The sequence below is a fragment of the Pituophis catenifer genome, unplaced genomic scaffold (genome assembly GCF_029215685.1).
Source record: "Pituophis catenifer annectens isolate HBS135680 unplaced genomic scaffold, rPitCat1.0.hap2 SCAF_2, whole genome shotgun sequence".
NCBI lineage: Eukaryota > Metazoa > Chordata > Lepidosauria > Squamata > Colubridae > Pituophis > Pituophis catenifer.
This window is the reverse complement of record NW_027256882.1, coordinates 6,394,745-6,414,864: the sequence shown is the minus strand read 5'-3', so window position 1 is coordinate 6,414,864 and position 20,120 is coordinate 6,394,745. Positions and strand designations below refer to the sequence as shown.

The following is a 20,120-nucleotide window of genomic DNA, read 5'->3' as shown; positions in this document are numbered from 1 at the left end:
AGGGCACCCAGGCCTTGGGGGGCAGCCAGGCTGGGCAGGGGGGGCCCCCCAGGGGAGCCAGAAGGGCCACAGGGTACCCTGGGCTGCGAGGGAATGTCCGGTCGGCCCTGGGGGCTCCCTCCCATCCAACCCCAGGAACAGAGGAGCGGGACCGGCTCGGCCCACCTGTCGTGGTCAGCACTCCGGAAGCGCGGCAGCATCTGGCGGAAACTGCTGGTGCGGTCCAGCTTGGGCTGGCTCTTGGTGCGCTTGATGGAGCTCTTCAGGCGGCGGCTGAGGAAACCCTGTTGCTGCAGGCGAAGGGAGGAGAGGCCGGTCAGGCTGCCCCGGCTCACAAACACACATCCGGGTGCCCTGGGGTCCCATGAGGGCCCCATGAGGACGCTTGCCCAGTGGCCTCTGGTGCCCAGAGGGGAGCAGCCACCAGCCCTCTCCCTCCTGCTCAGCCGCGGCAGGAACAGCCCGTTTCCACCGAATGGCTCGGCCTCTTCTCCAGCAGCCCCCCAGGAAAGACCTTGGCTGGGTAAGGCCTGGCACCCGGAGATCCCCACAGGTTCCCTGGCTGGGGAGCCAAGAGGCCAAGTGGCACCCTCAGCCGGTGCCCACTTGCCAAAAAAGCCTTTCAGGGCCCATCTGCACCGCCCTCCGTACATCCCGGCTTAGATCAAGGAAGCTGGTCTGAAGCCAGCCCATCTTCCCCAGAACCCGCCTTTCTTTCCTGGTGGCCTCCTTTCCCTGCTCTTCAAGATCCCCCCCCCACCTCCATGCCTAACCGCTTTTTCTAGGGGGAGGCAGGAGGGCCGCCCCAGCAGGGAAGGCAGAGGGGGAGGCAGGCCCAGGCTCAGAGCCCCAACAGTCACAACTAAGGGCTGGCAGACTGAACCCCACAAAACCCCGTTTCCCTGGGGGGCACTGGCACTCAAGATGGCATCTCCCTGTCCAGAGGTCTCTGCTTCTCTTTCGTAGAGGTGCCCGCTCACCTGTGGGGCATCTGGCAGGCAGCTCCTCCTTTTTCCCCCTCCCCCTCCCTCAGCCCCACTGGTGGCCAGTCCCTTTCTTCAAAGCCAGGACTGGCTCCAGCCAGCCCTTCCTCTGCTGAAGAAAAAGGACAGGGGCTCAGGGAGAGGGCAGGCAAGCCCTGCGGAGTGGGGGGGGGTGTCACTCACCGAGGAACGGAATGGGGGGGCTGGCGGGGCGTCCATGTTGATGCTGTACTGCTTGCCCCCCGGGACGCTCTTCCTGCGGGAGCGGCTGGCGTGGTACTCTGCAGGGGGAGAGAGAGGCAGCATTCAAGGGGCACCCCCACACTGAAGGACTTCGGGTGTGGGCGGGGGCAGCAAAGGCCCAGGAGTGCAGGTGGAAGGGAGGCGACTGCTGACCAATGATGACCAATGGGCTGCAGGACCCCCCCCCGCCCTCCCCATCTCCTCCCACCTGCCCCCCCACTCCGCCCCCCCCAGGACAAGAGGCTCCCTGTGTCTTCCCCCCTCCTGCCCAGAGGAGCCAGTCAGCCAGACTCGCCGCTGCCCCAAGGCAGGAAGCAGAGCCCTGCACATGGCCACCCCTCTGGGCCCCAGCTGGGACCCCCCTTTCCTTTCCTCCGCCCCCCTGCACCCCCAGGGCCAGCAAAGGGCCCCAGCCAACCATCAACCTGGCCTTATTAAGAAGACCCAAAGTAAGGAAAGCCCCAGTGGGCTTAAGAGGGGATCCTACTTTGGGGGATCCCCGAATTGGCAATCAGAAATCGCAGGCTCCTTCAGCCAAGAATCGGGGGCTGGAAAATCCCTACCCACACGCCCTCGTGAGGTAGGCTCTGGAGAAGGACCCCAAAGGATGGGCAGGTGGACTCAGAAGGAGCCCCCCAAGAACCCCACCCTGCCCCCTCTGGGAGGATGAAGGCCCCCCGTGGAGCTCTTCACCCTTCACCCTTTATTTGAATTTATTTTTGCATGTGGTGGAGCAATTCCCTCTAGCTGCATATCGGGGAACCCCCAAAGGCTTTCCGGCTGCAGCCCCATCACATACTGACCATATCAAAAAGTCCACCTTGGAATTTGTGAATAGAGGGATTTCCCACTTGCTCCCTGAGAATGTGATTGTAGGTGCTTTTTAACACTTTTGCCGTACACTAAGCCAAGAAACACATTTATTTTTTTTTTCAGTTCAAAGGCCTCCCAACCCCCAAAAGCAGCTCCCAAGCAGCCTCCCTCCCCCGACAGACACGCGCCTCCTCCCTGGAAACCCAAACCAAGCCCAGGAGCTGCTGAAGGGGCGGCCGAAGGTGCCCGAGTGGACGTGGGTGTCCACAGGCCCCACTGGGGCAGCTTCCCAGGAGGCCCAGATGCTGATGCTGCTCTGTGGGGGGTGGGGGATGCCGTGGGATGCACAGGCCCCTCTGGGAGGCAATGAAGGGCAGCCTACGAAAAGTCTGCAAATAACCCCCCCCCCAGTTGAGAGGGCACCAAGGACCCCAACTCCATTGGAGGTTGTCTCCCCGCCAAGGCTACGCAACCAGGGATGGGGGAGCAAGGAGGGCCGGGTGGGTGGGTGGGACATATTCACCTCCCATCCTCATGGCCTTCAACCTTCCAGACCCCCTGCCAGGAACTAAAGCCCCTTCTGGGGTGCAAGAACAGCGCCCCCCTCCAGACCCTGCTGGGTTCCAGGAAGGCAGAGGGGGCAGGAAACCCGTGGGCCAGAGCTGCCTCCCAATGGGGCTGGCTGGATGCCAGGCCTGGGTCTCCTCCGCCTGCTGTCATGCAGGGGGCACAGACCTCCTTGCCTGGACCTTTGTCCCCCCCCCCAACACGAGTAGCAGGGGCCCCCCTGTGGCCCTTGAGCAGCACCAGCTGCCAGGATCTGCAGAGAGCCCCTCCCCCCATGCGTTCTGGCACAACGCAGAGCCACCCACCGGGCTCTGCCACCATCTGTCTTGCCCGCCTGCCTGCCACTCCGCCATGCCAGCCCTGCGAGCCGCTGCCTCCACCCCAGGCCTTCCTGTTCCCCCAAGGCCTGAGCAGCTCCTCCCTCCCATGTGTGACAGCCGGGGAAGGAGAGGGAGAGCCCTTCTCTCTTGCCCACAGGAGCTGGCCTTCTGGAAGGAGAGGAGGCCCCAGGGAGAAAGAACGCCTGTCAGCTGGGAAGAGCCACCCAGGGAAGGAAGAAGAGAGGCTGGATCAGGCCCCTGCCCCACCTGGCCCAGCAGCTTCTCCTCCTGGTGGCCCAACCACCCCGGACTCCAGAACGGCAGCAATGGGGGGGGAGGGGAGCTCTGGGTAGTCCCCCATCCACGTGCAGGGGACCCCCGCCCTTTCAGCAAAGGCAACAGCTGCATAGAGACGACCCCCCTCCTGGCAAGCCCGGCGCCACGTGACTGCCTGGCCCGACCCGGGCGCTAAAACCACCCACGTGCCTGCACAGCGGCGGCCGCAGCTGCGAGGCAGCCGGAGCCCTCAAGGCGTGGACGCGGGCGGGACGCGGTTGCGCCTCTTACACATCGGCGGCGCTCGCACAGACTCTGCCCAGGCCGGAGCTCCGAAACCCATCGCGCCCAGCAGGGAAGGGCGCAGCGCCGGGGATGGGAGCAGCCGGCAGGCAGAGACCCCTCCGAGGCCCGTCGGGTGCCCGCGAGCGAAGCCGCCTCCGCTTGTCGCCCGGAGGGAGATGGGGGGCCGCGGGGCTGGGGGCGACTGGGACGAGGACCCCGCGCCCTGCCGGGCCTGCTCCGGCGCCCCCGGAAGCGGCAAGCCCCCTCCGGGAAGGCGCCCCGGGCTAGCAGCGGCCTCGAGCGAGGGGGCTCCGCGCGCGCTCCCGATCATCCCGCCCGCGACGCCCACGCATTTGCCGAGCGCGCCACGGCGGGCGGCCTCGCGCGAAGACGGACGCGGAGGCGGCAGCAGCAGCGGCGCTGCCCACGCGCGGCCGCCCGCCCGCCCGCCTCGCCCCCCACCCCAAGACCGAGGCCGCCGCGCGCCACCTGGCCTGCCTCGGCGGGAGCGCGCCGCCCGGAGCCCCCCAAGGCTGCCGCGCCGCCCTCGCTCGCGGACGGAGGGACGGGCGGGCGGCCCTTACCTGCCGGCGCCGGGAGCGGGAGGCCCCCCCGCCGCCCGCGGCTACGGGACGCGGCCCATGCCGGGGCGGGGGAGCGGGCGGGCGGGGGGCCCGGAGCCTAGGGCTCCACGCGGCCCGCAGGGCGGCGGCCCCCGCCCGGCGCAGCAGCCGTCGGAGCTGCGGTCCCCGCGCTGCTGGTTGCGCTCGTGCCTCGCTCGCCGCCCGCCCCGCGCTCCCCCGGCATGCCAGCCGTTGCTAGGCGACGCGCGGCTGTCATCAGCGCCGGGAGGTGCGCGGCGGCGGCGGTGGGCACGGGCGGAGGACCCCCGGCGCCCCCCCCGGCCGCCGCCTCCCCGGGCCCGTTGGGGCGGCGAGAGCGGGCAGAGTCCCCAGGGAGGTTCCCCCGGGGGGCCCAGGGACGCCCCGCGAGCCCCCGCCCGGCCCGGTCTACCTTTGGGCAGGGGGCGAGCGGGCCGGCGGGGGCAGCATCTCTTGGTGCAGCAGAGCGCGAGGCCGGTCCGCGGGCTGCCGGGGACGGGCGGGGGGACCCCGGGGGGCGGAGCTTCCCGGGGAAGCATCCCGGGGCCGCCCCGGAGGAGGCCCTGCTGCTGCTGCTGCTGCTGCTACCGGCCGGCCGGGCAGGGCGCGGGCAGCGGCTCCGTCCAGGCTGGCGGGCAGGGAAGGCGGCTTCCTCCTCGAGCCTGGCTCCACCCCGCCTGGGCGGCGATGGGGCCGGGGCTCCGGCTGAACCCCGGCCGGGTCACGCGGGGTCACCGAGCGGGCTGGCGGGAGGAGGGGGTCGCTCCCGCCCTCGCCGGATCCGGCAGGGGGCGCTGCTGGCCCGCGGCCAAGGGGAGGGGGCGTCCCTTCATTCAGGCAGGCAGCCTTTGCCTTCATCTCTTCTTTGGGGTTTCCATGGAAACCTTTTAAGCCAACTTCTCAGGAAGACAAAATTCTTTTTTTAAACCCCAAATCGGGAGGGGAAAGTGGGGGGAGGGGAGGCAAAGGTAACTGCTGGGGCAGGTGAGCCACTGGGCGGGGCTGGGGGGCGGGGGCAGGGGACCCGCCAGGCCCAGGAGCAGCGGAAAAGCCCAGCCGCATCCCCTTGGCAGCCGGAGAGCAGGCGGCGGGGGAGGGTGCAAGCAAGGAGAAGCGTGGGCAGAGGGCCCAAGACCCTGCAGGGCAGCCTCAGCAGAGCCCCCCCCTCCCATTGCCCAGGCCTGGAGGGAGGGAGGGGCTGAGAGAGAAAGAGAGAGACAGCGATGGGGAGGCGGAGAGATGGTCCCTATAGCAACAGTTGTCAAGCTCCTTTCAAGGGCCCTTGCTATTATGGGCTGGGGCTGGGGGGGGTGGGCGTTGCAGGGAACAGCCGAGAAGGAGCTTCTGGCGAGAGGCCCTTCGGAGCGTCTGGGCGGGGCATCCAGGGACCCCGCTTGGAAGCCCCTTCACTGGGGTGCTGTGCTCGGGGCCCCTCCCAAGCGGGCACGCCTGGCCTGGCAGTGCCCTGTCCGGGGTCTGAGCAGAGATGGGCTTGTTGTGCATCACCCACCCTGCAGGGTTTCCGTGAGGACACTCGCTGCCCCTCCCCAGGGAGACCCCTCCCCTCAGTACATGGGAAGGGGGTCACCAGCTCCCAGTGTGAGCAGACTGCTGGGCTGAGGGTCCCCTGCTCAGAACTGGGGGGGAGGGAGGACGCCGGACCCCCACACGGCGCCCCTCCCCTTCCCAGTCGCTCTCCCAGCTCCACTCGCATTGGGGCCCTTGGCTCGCTGGGGTCCCTGCTGTCCCGGCTGACTCCTGCTCCCTTTCTAGGGGCCCTTTGGGGTCCACCAACTGGAAGCAGGTATCCACGCGGCCAGGGGGCTTGCAATTGTGCCCCACGGTTTCAGAGTGGGCGGGTGCCCCGTCCTCAGCAGCTGCCTTGTGGACAGTCAGCCCCAGGCTTCCTCTGATCCCTTGCAGCGTGGGGCTGTTGATGGGGAACCTTACTGCTCAGCCTCCCCGGGGTTCTCAGAAAGCCAGGGTTACTGGGGGGCTTTGACCCACTCAAGAGCGCCCCCCTTACCCTCCCCACCAATGGGCCAAAGCCGGAGGGATGGGCAGCAGCCATGGGCCCCCCTACCCAGGCAGGTCGGTCAGCCTGGGCTAAGAGAAGATGGGCCCCCAAGAGGCCCGTGGGGCTGGTTTGGCAAGCAAGATCTCTCCCCACCCCCTTACTGCCTGGCCTGGCAACCCTTGCAGGGTGAAGGTTATGGGCAGACACTGGCCTGTCAATCATTTCTCGCCCACAGAGGTTACCCCAGGATCACCGGGAGGGGGCTGAAGGAGGCAGAAGGAGAAGCTGTGAGCCCCCCCCCATGGCTCCCCAAAGGCCTCTGTGGCCTCCCCCAATCCCCTTCCTCTTGGAGCTGGGAAGGGAAGGCAGCTGAAACACGGGGGCACCCACAGCCCACCCGACCGGCAGCTTCACCCCAGGGGTGGCAGCTGCCCAGCCCAGGCCTCCGCTTCACCAGGGCTTCCATCATGGGCCTTCAGAAAGGGGGGTGCCCCCTCCCCAGCACATGACCCCCTTTGTCACAGGAGGCCACAAAGACCCCCGTGTGGGCAGGCTCCAGGGCCAGCTTTTCCTCAACCACAATTTCTGGACCCTGTTGAGAAAGTCTCACACAAATACACGCACGCAACACAAACAAAACCTGCCAATGCAGATTCAACCCACCCACCCACAGGGCCCCCCTTCCTACCGTGCTCAGCTTGGGGCCGGCCTTCCACGGGGACGCTGACCGTCCGGCGCAGAAGCTTGCTCCGCCCGGCGTCCCTCTGGCGTTCTCGAAGGAGCAGAGGGTGAATCTGGGGAGGGGGGGAGAGCAGCCCACATCAGAGGAGGGAGCAGAGAGTTCCCCCCCCCGAGCCCTCTCTTCTCTGACCCCTCCCCCATTGCTACATCCCCCCAAGCCACAGCCGGTCTGTGAAACCACGGAATAAATCTCTCGGGAGCTGCACGACGGCTGAGCCAGGCCCACTGAAAGGGCCCAGCGTAATGTGGGAACTTGGCCCGAAGGGCCTCCCGGTGCAGCCCAGAAAGAGGCATAACCCTGCCAACCCTGGAAACTTAACCACGGTGCATCCACTGTCTTGCTGGACTCGGGAAACCACAAACCATGGTTTCCCCAGCCGTCTTGCACACGACGCCCGACCTGCGGGAACCTATTTAGCCCCTCCTGAGTGGATCCCTTTCTGGCCTGCCCCAGGCTCTCCCCGCCTGCTCTGGGTCCTCAGTGGGGGGGCTCGAGGGAGAACCCCCACCCCACCCACCCACCCGCTTTGCCCCCCCCCCCGCTCACCTCCTCCTCGTCCAGCATCAGGAGCTGATTGCCAGAGATGATGCAGAATCGGGGGGCGTTCCAGGGACGGTCGTAAGGCGAGTGGACATACTGCGCACGGGACCCCGGTGCTCCTCGCACATCTGAAGTGGAAGGGCAGAGTCAAGCAGACCCGGGCCAGCCCGCTGCCCCCTCCCAGCCCCCTCCCCCAAAAAAGGGCCTTGGAGCGCACACACAGAGACCCAATTCTGCCAGGACCCCCCCTCCCAAAGCAGTGGGAGATGCCGGTCCCCTCAGCTGCCTCTGCCTTGGTGAGAGAAGTGGGCCTTGTCCCCTCTCTCCCACCCTCCCACGAAGCCCTCTGCCCGCTGGGGTGTGTCGGGGGGGGGACACTGTGGTCTTGGCACCTGGCAACCTCGCCTTGCTCCGTTAGGGCCACTGAGGCAGGTCCCGCTTCCAAGCCGGCTGGGGGTTCCAGCCAAAGCTTGGCAGATTGGCATAAGCAGAGGAGGGAGCAGGCTCTCTGCCCAGTGTGACTCCCCCTATCGCCGGAAGGGGCTCTGCAGACCCTGCGAGCACCCCAGCACACTTTGGCCCCACCCCCGCCCCCCACCTGCCTTTCGACAGCCTCTGGGCCTCCATCCGGCTGTCCTGCCTGCCTGCCTGCCTGCCTGCACGGGTGGGGGCAGCCGGGGAGTTGTGTAAGGCCTCAGCTGGGCCTGTGCTGCCCCCCAGTGGCAAAAAGAGGCTGCCAAGAGCCAGGAAATGGGGAAAGGGGAGAAGCCTGCAGCAAAGGGGGCAGGCAGAGAGATGTGCAGGTGGCACCCTGGGTGGGCTCCAGATGCTGGGAAGGGGCTGAAATTCACCACTGGGGAATCACAGCCGTGGGCAGCGATTTTTAAATCCCTCAAAGATCCAGCTAAGCCCCCCCTCAGCCACCCCTCCATCACCCTGGGTTTGAGACAGGTGGAGGAGCAGGGCTCACAGAGGCTCGGGGTGGCAGGCCACCCATGGCCTTCCGGTCCAGCTGGTGAGAAGCCAGTAGCCACCTAGCTGGAGGCAGGCAGGACTCTTCACCCCGTCAGGAGAAGGCCATCCCCAGAGGCCCAGTTGCCCACCCTGACCGGTGCAGCACACAGCCAGCCCCCTTTGCCAAGGGGCAGCAGGAATGGGTCCTTGGGGCAATTGCTGGGGGGAGGGGCTGTTGGCTAGGGGGCTTGCCTTTTAAGCAGGGCCAGCTGAGAGCTGGTTTAGGTCCCGTCCCCCGAGAGAGAAGCCAGCTCTCCACTTTTCATCCGCTGCATCCCCCAAATGCGGGGAAGGAGGCGGGGGCACCTGGGGGCTGCAGAAAGCAGATTGGGAAGGCAGCACGCCCTGCACTCTGACCCTGAAGCTGCCCCCCTTCTCCGCCCTGCCCAGAACCAGATCTAGGGGGGAGGCCAACGCAGGATGCTTCCCGCTGGCGCAAGGGGGGGGCTCTCTTCCCTCTTCACCCCTCCAGACCAGCCAGGGCCAGAGAACATAGCCGGCTCTGCCAGGATTTGTGCAGGCGCTCTTTTCCACAGGCACAGGTAGGGCCCGAGTTCACAAGGCCTGACTTCCCTTTCATAACCCGGGTCAGGGACCCAAGCCGTATCCCTCCGTTCCCCCAGCAGCCCCCAAGCTCAGCCAGCTGGACTCTGCTGAACCCTTCCAGGCCTCCTTCCCAGGCTGCCCTTGCAGAGACCCTCAAAGGCAGTGTTTCTCAACCTTGGAAGCTTGAAGATGGGTGGACTTCAACTCCCAGAATCCCCCAGCCAGCAGCTGGCTGGGGTATTCTGGGAGTTGAAGTCCACCCATCTTCAAGCTTCCAAGGTTGAGAAACACTGCTCAAAGGGATCTAGGCCCTGAGCAGCCAGGAGTCTCTCTCTCTCTCTCTCTCCATCTCTCTCTCTCTCTCTCTCTCTCTCTCTCTCTCTCCATCTCTCTCTCTCTCTCTCTCTCTTTCTCTCTCTCTTATTCTTTCTCTCTCTCTCTCTCTTTTCTGGCCCAGCTCAAGCACAGCTGAAAAGGAAGTGGGGTCCTGCCAAGACCAGCCCACCCACCCCCCATTTCAACCCAAGAAACGGGAAGAATCCACCAGTAGGGGGCGGACTCCTTGCCATCACAATTTGCAGCTTCTTCACCTCCAAAGCTATTAGAGGGATTGGGTGATTGGGGTGGGGGGGTGGGACATCACTGTTATTATTTACATTACTATGACTATTATTCTTATGGTTTTCCTATATATTATTTTCTCTCATCCCTGGGATAAAATGGCATCCTCTCTCACCTGCTGGAAGCTAAAAGGCCCCTCCAGAAAAGACGAGCCACAGGTGACAAAAAGCCCCGACAGCAAGAATAACCCAGCCCAGAATCCACCTATGGAACTCCTTGCCACAAGATGTGGGTCTTGTGCAACTCAAACGGCTTGCAAAGCTCAAATCAGCCCCCGCTTTGGCATTGTGTCTTTGTAAACAGACAGAAACTCAACAGGTTGTAATGAGTAGAACCATGTGGGCGAACTCTGGACCCAAACCAGCCAGCTGCCTTTTAGCCGAACCCCTGGCCCGGCCCTAGTGGCACACGGGTCCCCCGGCCAAGCCAGGGTGGCGACCGGATTCAGCCCTTCCGGGGGGGGGACAGGGAGGGGGAGTCCAACTGCTCTACCCGCCTGCCTTGGCTAAGCTGGATTGGTGGATTAATTAATTCATTAGGTTTAATGTGTGGGCCGCCCCACTCCCAAAAGGCTCAGCAACGCTTACAATGAAAGCTCATTAAAAGGAAAATACAACAGGCCAGAAAGGGGGGGGGGGGGCCACAAGCAGAGCAGAAAGTCCTGACAGAACAAGAGTTCAGTCAGTTCCTGAGGACACAATGGGGGGGGGAGGGGGGGATCTCCCTGGCCTTTCCATTCTGGGCCAGCTGCCAACTTCTGGGCCGTCTTCAAGGGCAGCTCCCAAGAAAGCCAATTTACAGATAGCCATCTCGTTTAGTGACCATTCAAAGTTACAACGGCACTGAAAAAAGTGACAGGACCCTTTTTCGCACAACCATTGCAGGATCCCCGCGGTCACACGGTCCAAATTCAGGCCCTTGGCAACCGGTTCCTATTTACGACGGTTGCAGCGTGGTCTCCTTTTACAACCAGCAAAGTCGAAGGGGGGAGACCGGATTCACTTAACAAATGTGTTGCTAACTTAACAACTAATTCACTTAACAGCTGTGGTCGTAAAATGGGGCAAAACCCGCTTAACAACTGTCTCACTTAGGAACAGACATTTTGGGCTTGGCTGTGGTCGTAAGCTGAGGACGTCCTATGGGACAGGCAGAGGGCAAGCAATCCAGGAGGGGGCTCTGTTCACACAGGCAGAGCTCAGAGGCAGAGGGCCAGGTGACCCGGTTCAGGTGAGCGGAAGACAAGAGACGCACAGATGGCCAAAGGCAGCCCCAGCTGGGTCCTGACAGGGCAGAGGGGCTTAGCAAGGGCTCCCATCCAGAGTTCCTGACACTGGAAAAAAGAGCCTCCAGTTCCCATCAACCTGCTGGCTGGGGATTAGAGGCTTGACTCCTCCGTGAGCCACTAGCTGGAGGCCAGGAGTGGTGCAACTCCTGCCGCCGCCACCACCCCCAGTGCTGGAAATCTCTCCAACCCATGAGGACTAGGACCTTGGCTAGAGAAAGAAGAGCCCCAGCAGCTTCCCCAGCCTGAGAATATTTGTAGCTCAGGGTTGAACCGTGGACTTATGATGTTCCCTAGTCGGGTAATGAAACGCCTGCCAGGAAACAAACCCACGGAGAGCACCAAGGGCCCCACGGACGGCCCCCCACTCTGCCCGGCTTGGCCCGCAGCACGAGGCTTCGCTGCTGGCCCTCAGCAGGCAGAGGAGGCTGGCCAGGCCACTTTGGGGGGCCACTTTGGGGCTCCCCTCCCCCACAGGGCCATTCCAGGTGGCCCTTCCCTCCTGCTTCCAGTTCCCCCTGATCGACTGCATTTATTTCATGGATTGGTATTTATAGCCTTGTGTCACTTCTTAGGCTGCGGATGCTTCGGTGCCTGAGCTGAACAAGGCCTCCTCCTGCTCAGGGAGGCAGGGAGTCGCTCAAAGGGAAGAGCAGGGTCTCCCAAGCAGAGGGCTCCCCGATCCAGTGGCTCCTTTCTCAGGCCCCGGAGGACCTGGCAGAGCACCTGGGCTGCCCTGCCTGAGACGCCCTCTGAAGATGAGGCTTCCCTTCAGTGCAGCTGTCCCTGGACAGCCAGCAGGACAGCTGCATCACTCGTGGGGGTGGGCAGGACCCTCATCCGAGCAAGCACGGGGGGGGCACAAGTCCCTGGCCCCCTCCAGCATCCCAGCCCAGCTGTGCTCATCTTGACCAGAGAGTGAATGTGGCACAGCCAGGGGGGAGGGGGGCTGTGCCAGCTGAAGCTGCCTGAAAGGGACCCTCTGGGGGGAGTGGGGATCCATCCACTGAGGGAAGCAGGGTCCCCCAATCTTTGAGATCTCTTCCTCCCAGCACAGCCGAAGCCTCAGGCAGGGGCTTGGGGGGGGCAGCCCAGGCCCCCACAGCCTCCTTTTCCCCCAACCTCCGCTAAGGACCACCCGGCCTCAGGAGCCTCCAACACCCAAAATGAATACAAGGTCCCCCCTCCCCAAAGCTGGAGTCCCATCCCCCCCACAAGCTTCGCGATCTCCCTCCGCTGTTGCCATGCAAATGTGCACCAAGGCGGCCGCCAGGCAACAGGAGAAAACGCATCTCCTGAATGGGATCGGGCAGGAAAGACCCCCGCGGCTGCCGACGGAGATGCCGTGCGGAGCAGCCCTGGCAGGGCTCAAGGCCTGAACCGGTGCCGGAGCCAGGAGGAGAGTCACCCACTCAGGGAAGGGGGGTGAGGGGGCTGCAGATCACCAGAGCCAGGGAGCCACAACCGTCGGTCCTGGGGGGCTGGGAAAGGCCTGCCTGCCTGCCTGCCTTCTGGCCACTCGGTGCAGCAGAGAAGCCTCACCCCACCTGCCCTGCTGGGTGGCTGCCTGCGCCTCCTGGAAAGCAGCAGCCTGGCTGTTCCAGCTGAGGACAAGGGGAGGCTTCCCCCTCCCAAAGGAAATAATAAATGGGGGAGAACAGCCCTCCCGCTGCCTCGGGAATAAAACCACGGGGGGGGGGTTCCTGCAGTGCAGCACCACCAATCTTGTAGAATGTACTTCATGCCGGAGTTGCCCCCCCAGCATCCTTCAGCAGGGTTGCCTGGCAACATCACGCCCCCTCCCTTTCCCGAAGAGAGCTAGCAGGCCTCTGATGGCGAGGAGGGGGGTCCGGAGCCCCCGCCCAGACCGTTTCCTGCAAAGCCAAGGTGTGGGGGAGGGGGAAGGTGACCCTCTTTCGGGGGTGGGGGGGGAGAGGAGAAAAGCGTTTTGGGGTACCAAGAAGCCTGCCATCTCCCATCACGAAGCGCGAGGAATGGTGGGCCAGAACTGAGCGACCGTCACCCCTCCCGCGCCGACCTCAGCTGGCCCGACCGGGACGTTTCAGCTTCCCCCACAGCCGCCCCCCTCCTTGCAACGCCGCTCGCCTTCCACCCGAGGCACGTGGGAGGAAGGGGCTGGTCCGCGAGAGAAGCAGCCCCCTCCCAGAGTTGGCACCAAAGGCCCCTGCTTGGGAAGGCGGCATCTTCGGTCGGGACCCCCCCCCCCACCACCCAGTCGCTCCTTCTTCCAGCAGGTGCCTCCTTCAGCCCGGCAATCGGGCATCTCGTCGCGGCTGGCGCTGCGGAGCCGCACCGGGGCCTCCAGGAGCCCTCGGCGGGGCCGCGGCCGGGCGAGGCGCTGGCACTGACCCCGGCGAAGGCAGGCGCAACGGCGGGGACTGCCGGTGGCTCCCGCTCCCACGGCTCCCCCTCCTCCCCCCGGCCCCCCTGCCGCTACGGTCGGCCGACGGCAGGCCGGAGCGCCCAGATCACCGGGTGCGGGTTCCAGAGCGCACCATCTCTCCCGGGATCCGGAGGCCGCCATCCGGCCGCAGCTGGCCGAGCGCCACGATGCTTCTCTCCCGCGGCCTCGCCGCCCAGCCGCGAGCGTGGGAAAGGGCGCAGTCCCCACGCGGCCGGAGGACCCCTTTCCCAGCTGGCTCCCACCTGCCTCGCCAGGCCCGAGCGCGCCGGAATCCCCGGGGCGGAGCGCAGCATCTCTTGCCCCGGCCCGGGTCAAACCTCCAGGAGGAGCCGCCGGCCGCAGCCCTGCGCCGCAGCCCGCCCCGCGCCGGAGCTGTGCAGAGCGGCAGCGGGCGGGCAGCGTCGCCCCTCCAACTTCCGGGCGCCAGGCTCTGCCCCGCGGCCGAGGGAGGGGCCTGTCCGCCGATTCCCCCCCCCGCCCGCCCGCCGCACAAGCGAAGACGAGTGTCGCCGCCCCCGCCCGAAAAGCGCAAGCCGCGCGCGCGCCGAGGAAGGTGGCCCTACCTCGGAAGGGGACATAGGACATGGTGCTGCCTCATCCGCCGCTGGGTCCCTGGCCGCCGCCGCTCAAGGCCCGGCCTGCGGGGGAGGAAGAGGCGGGGGCGGCCGGGGAAGAGGGCCAAGCTGGGAGGGAGGGCGACCGGCCCCGGCCCTCCCGCCGTTCGCCTCTCGCTCGCTCGCTCGCTCGCCGGCTTCCTGACAAGCCGAGGATGCGGCGGCGGTTCGGGTGATGCGCGGGCTCCGGCTTCTGCTCCTCCTCCTCCTCCTCCGTGGGCAGCCGAGGCTGCAGCGCAGGCCGTCCGGCCGTCCCGAACCTCCGCAACACCAGCTGCGCCGCCGCCGCTGGAGCACGGCACGCGGGCGAAATCGAAGGCGCGCTCCCGACGCCGCCCCTCCTCTGCCAGCCCGGGGCCGGCGGCTTGCCCCGCGGGGGGACACCCCCACCCGACGGAAGCGCCCAAGGGAGGACCGCGACGTCCATCGGTCTGCCGCCCGGACCCTCCCCCGCCACGGCCATCCTTCTGGCCTTCCAGCTGCCCCGGACGGTCCCCTCGCGGCGGCCGCCCGACGTCTCTCGCCAGCCGCTCCGCCACGCCGCCGCTGTCCAGGGCGAAGCCGGGCATCGAGAGAGGCGGGACGGGGCCAGCTGCTCCTTGCCGCGCCCGCGGGACCCTTCCTGACAAGCCGAGATTGCGGGCGGGGGCTCGGAAAGGCGGCGGCAGCTCTGCTCCCTTCCCGGGCGGTTGTAATCGGACGCCCTTTCGCCGAGGGCCCGCTGCTGCCTCCGAGGACCCGAATTTACGTCCCAACCCCGGGGTAGCCTCTTCCTCCTCCCGCGAAGCTTCCAGGCTGCCTGGCCTTCCCAGCTTTCTTTGGCCAGGCAGCAGCAGGGCAGGCGGGACCCAGGGCTGGCTCGAAGGGTTGTTGATGCAGGACACCCTGGAGCCTCCTCCAGACCCTCCCAACAGGCCCCCTGCTTTTCCTCAGCTGAATCAGCAGCCCCTCCCCTTTTCCTTGCATCCCCCCACTGGCTCCCCATTAAGTGGTTGGGCTTTGACCCACTTCTCAGTCTGGGTGTCTTCCCACAATGGCGGCCTCTGCTTTATCCACCGTCCCCAAAGGACCCTTCCAGACAAATGGTTCTTAAAAACCTCCAGGGTTGAAGGACCCACCTTCCACTGGTTAACTGTTCTCACTGTCAGGAAATTTCTCCTTAGTTCCAGGTTGCTTCTCTCCTTGATTAGTTTCCATCCATCGTTTGCCCTGCCTTCAGGTGCTTTGGAGAATAGCTGACTCCCTCTCCTTTCTGGCAGCCCCTGAGATATTGGAAGACTACTATCCTGTCACCCCTGGTCCTTTCTTTTCATCTAACCCAACATGCCCAATTCCAGGAACCGTTCTTCAAACGTTTCAGCTTCCAGTCACCTAAAAAGTCCAGATTGTTTGAGCGCTCAGTGAAAATTAAGGTAGGACAAGAAGCCACAGATGGAAAGTAATCAAGGAGAGAAGCAACCTAGAACTAGAGAGAAATTTCTTGACCGTGAGAACAATTCATCAATGGAACAATTTGCCTCCAGAAATTGCGGATGCTCCAACACTGGAAGTTTTCAAGAAGAGACTGGACAACCATTTGGGGTAGGATGTAGAATGGACTATTCTATTCTAAAATCCCAACCTCACCAGTGTCTCCATGCTCCAGATAAGCAAGAAGCCAGGCAGATGCTCTTCTCTCCAACCAGGTTCAAATCAAGAGCCCTGGAGGCGCAAATGGGCCTCCGGGATTACGCAAGGGAGCATTTTGCCAGGCTGATGCAGCCTCCACCCATTTCCCGAGATTTAGCATCAATCTCCAAAATTCAGTTCCTAAATTCTCCTCTTTCACGCACAGACTCCCCCTCACTGAAAGAGATGGGGAGGCAGCATTCCAGGACTTGGCCCCATGTAAAATTAAAACTATTGACATCAGAAGCAAAATTGTTTCCAGGCAAGCTTTAGAAGAAGTGAGATTTTTTTTTTTTTTTTTTTTAATTTGATTTATATGCCGCCCTTCTCCGGAGACTCAGGGCGGCTTACAATGCGTTAAGCAATAGCCTTCATTCTTTTGTATATTTTATACAAAGTCAGCTTATTGCCCCCACAAACTGGGTCCTCATTTCACCTACCTTAGAAAGGATGGAAGGCTGAGTCAACCTTGAGCCTTGGAGAGATTCGAACCAGCAGAAATTGCAGGCAGCTGTGTTAATAACAGGGTGCACTAAACCCCTGTACTATCAAGGCTCTTTGTATGGCTTGATAGCTTTATGGCTATAGATTTATGGCTTCTGATAGCTCAACCCAAGGATGATCTCTCTCTCTCTCTCTCTCTCTCTTCCCTTTTCCAGAGAAAGCCAGCTTCAAAATAACCATGAGATCATTTTCTCCCTAAGTTCTGCTTTCATCTTGAACAGTCCACTCTGTGCGTGTGAATGGTGTAGTCCATAGGTGTGAGCCCTCTGGTTTCCCCTCTTCCTCCTCCTAGGTGAGGAGTCTCCAAACTTGGCAACTTTAAGACTGGTGGACTTCCACTGGCTGGGAAATTCGGGAGTCTTAAAGTTGCCAAGTTTGGAGACCCCTGCTCTAGAGTTAGGAATGGCGGATGGCTATTTGGCAAGATGGCCACCTCTGTTTCAATCAGGATTTAACTTCCTTTCTGACAATTCATCTGCTGCATCTGCCGTTTGCAACGGGGCCAAACAGGGCTGTGTCCACGGCCGGTCTCTTCCATCTGGGCCATGGCCCACTACCGGGCCTTCAGCCTTTCAGAACCGGGCCATGGAAGTGGTGGGCGAGCACGGGTGCGCATCCCCACTCGCACGAGTAGCGGGTGAGTGCGTGCACACACACTCCGTTTGCATGAATGGCAAGCGCGTCTTCCACTTGTGGAAATGGAGCAGCGTGCACACTTGCCCACCCCACGCGTGGAACCATCCCCTCCCCCTCCCGCCAGCCCGCATAGCAGAAAAGGTTGGGGAACTTTCCGTAGAACCACTTCTGACAACACCTAGCTAACAAACATAGGGAGGGACCTTCAAATACTGGGGAAGCAGGTTGTGGAGGATGGGTCTTTGGGTAACAAAAATTGACTCCAGGATCAGCAAAACAAACTGAGCACTGAGGCAGTTGAGCAGTCAATCAACACAACTTCCATGTCTGCACAAAGCTGAAAGTCCTAAGAGCTTCCCTTTTGCAGGAAGTCCTCGACTTACACCCATTTGAAAGTACAACAGCACTGGAAAAAGTGTCTTATGACCGATTTTCATACTTACGACCATTTCAGCATCCCCATGGTCATGTGATCAATATTCCGGCACTTGGCAACTAGCACGTATTTATCGCAGCATCCTGGAATCACGTGGCCACCAATTAACGCACTGTAAGCCGCCCTGAGTCTCCGGAGAAGGGCGGCATATAAATCAAATTAAAAAAATAAAAATAAATTGTGACCTTCCCAGCTGGCTCCAGACAAGCAAAGTCAGTGGAGAAAGACAGATTCGCTTAATGACCACAAGATTTACCTACTAACTGTGGCAAACAAGGTGGTAAAATGGAGCAAAACTCACTTAACAACTGCCTTGTTTAGCAACAAGAATTTGGGCTTAATCGTGGTCATAAGGTGAGGACAGAATTGGAGGTGATACAATAGCAGTCTTCCAATATTTGAAGGGCTGCAATAAAGAATACAGAATAACAGAGTTGGAAGGGACCTTGGAGGTCCTCTAGTCCAACCCGCTGCTCAAGCAGAAGACCCTGTATCATTTCTGACCGAGGGCAGCCCAGTCTCTTCTTGAAAGCCTCCAGTGATGGAGTTCCCACAACTTCAGAAGGCAGCTCCTGTTCCATGGGTTGATTGATTCTCATTGTAAGAAAATTTCTCCTTTTTTCTAGGTTAACTCTCTCCTTGATCAGTTTCCATCCATTGTTCCTTGTCTGGCCTTCTGCTCAAATATTGGAGCATTGCTATCTTCTTTCCCCTGGCCCTTCTCCTCACTAGACTAGCCCTGCCCAGTCCTTGCAACTGTTCATTTGCTTTGGCCTCCAGGTCCCTAATCATCTTTGTTGCTCTTCTCCGCACTCTTTCTAGCATCTCAACATCTTTTTTATAGTGTGGTGACCAAAACTGGATGCAGAATTCTAGGTGTGGTTACATGATCTTGATTCAATCTCTCTGTTAATGCAATTTAGGATAGTATTGGCCTTTTTTTGGCTGCTGCCACACACTACTGGCTCATGTTTAATTGATTGTCCACTAGCATTCCAAGAACCCTCTCACAGTTATTGCTATTGAGCCAAGTTTCTTGGCTAATCTGTATATTTGTTTTTTCTTGCCTAAGTGTAAGACATTATTTTTTTCTTCCTTTGAATTTCATTTTGTTAGATAGGGCCCAGTGTTCAAGTCTGTCGAGATCCACCTGGATCTTGAGCCTATCTTTTGGGGTATTGGCTATTCCTGCCAGCTTAGTGTAGCCTGCAAATTTGATGAGTTTAACAGATTAACAACAGATTCCAACAGAGTTGGAAGGGACCTTTATGCCATCCAATGGCCCCACCCAAGCAGGAGACCCTGCTACACCATTTCTGACCAATGGCAGTCTGGTCTCTTCTTGAAAGCCTCCAGGGATGAAACTCCCACAACTTCCGAAGGCAACTTCTCTTCCATGGGTTGATTGTTCTCACTGTCAGAAAGTTTCTCCTTATTTCCAGGCTGAATCTCTATATTGCCATTACGGAAACTTGGTGGGATGAAACCCACAAATGGAACATACAGCTAGAGGGATTTAAATTATTTAAAAGAAATAGACCAAATAAAAGAGGAGGTAGAGTTGCACTATATATAAGAAATAACTACATCTCTACAGAAAAAGAGCACAACAATGACAAAAATTATCTTGAATGCATTTGGGTCAATATTAAAGGTGGGGGGAATGACATTGCCATAGGTCTATACTATAGGCCACCCAACCAAACAGAGGAAGTAGATGAACTTTTTGCTAGTCAGCTAACTAAGGTATGTAGGAAGCACACGACAAGAGTAATGGGGGATTTTAACTACCCTGACATCAACTGGAAGACAAACTCTGCACCAAGTGGAAGATCCAACAGGTTTCTAACAAACCTAGCAAACAACTTTGTTTCCCAAAAAGTAGAGAAGGGAACAAGGGAATCAGCCATATTAGACTTAATTCTCATTAACCGAGATGAAATGGTAGTAGGTGTTGAAGCTACAGGAACCTTGGAGACAAGTGATCGTGCAATACTGGAATTCAACATTATGCAAGCACAAGTAGTAGAACAAAGTCAATCTAGACTCTTGGACTTTAAGAGAGCTAATTTTAATAAACTTAGAGCTTGGGAAGAATTCCATGGATGAGAATCCTCAAGAGGAAAACAACTCAAGAAGCCTGGGAAATTTTGGAAAATAAGATTATAAAAGCCCAGGTTAGCACAATACCAATGAAGAAGAAAAATAACACCTCTCAAAGAGAAACCAGCATGGCTGCATAAAGAACTCTCTGACAAATTGAAAGACAAAAAGGACAAGTATAAAAAGTAGAAAGAGGGGCACATAACTAAGGCAGAATATCAACAAATAGCCCGAGCCTGTAAAGATGAAGTGAGAAAAGCTAAGGCTTACAAAGGCTTGAGACAAAAAATAACAAAAAAAAAGCTTCTTCCAACATGTTAAAAACAAGAAGGAAACAATTGGCCCATTGCTGGGAGAAAGTGGCAAGAAGGTGACAAGCAACAGGGAGAAAGCAGAACTATTTAACTCACTTTTTGCATCTGTCTTTATACAAAGGGAAAAAACAGTCCAACCTATCAAAAACAGCACCACAAAAAACAGTTTACCGTATTTTTCGGAGTATAAAACGCACCTTTTTACCCCCCAAAAGGGGGTGAAAATTTAGGTGCGTCTTATACACTGAATGTAGCCCTGCCCACCCACTGGCCCCCACCCTTTGGTCTGTCCCTCACAGCAGTTACCTCCTTGCAAGCAAACAGCAAGAAAAAACAGCTCCTTTCAGCTTCAGCATAGGTTAATTAAGACAAGTTGATTATATCGGCCTCTCAGCTCTCAGCTGTTTTGCACAGGGCTCTGCTGCTTGCTGTAAAGAGTGCTGGAGTAGATTTTTTTTCCCCTAGCTATGCTGAAAAACAACACTGAAAGTAAAGCAGGCTCTTTGCTGCATCGTGGCAAAATGAGGCAGAGAGAGATTTCTTTTTCCTCACCAAAAAAGGTAGGT

The 20,120-nt window shown here is 60.2% G+C and overlaps 1 protein-coding gene across 2 annotated transcripts in view; it reads right to left on the bottom strand.

Annotated features, from left to right (window-relative positions):
* SYNGAP1 (synaptic Ras GTPase activating protein 1) overlaps positions 1-13,864 on the bottom strand; it is a 33,904-nt gene extending 20,040 nt beyond the window's left edge. Inside the window, exons 1-5 of one of the 2 annotated variants that reach the window (XM_070933324.1) lie at positions 13,843-13,864; positions 7,395-7,516; positions 6,795-6,900; positions 1,167-1,264; positions 166-290 (exon numbers count right to left, since the gene is read on the bottom strand). In XM_070933324.1, coding sequence (XP_070789425.1) covers positions 166-290; positions 1,167-1,264; positions 6,795-6,900; positions 7,395-7,516; positions 13,843-13,864 — 473 coding nt within the window. Of the gene's footprint in view, positions 1-165; positions 291-1,166; positions 1,265-6,794; positions 6,901-7,394; positions 7,517-13,842 lie in introns of those variants that run through there. The other variant, XM_070933325.1, reaches the window with a different exon arrangement.
* Positions 13,865-20,120: the final 6,256 nt, after the last annotated feature.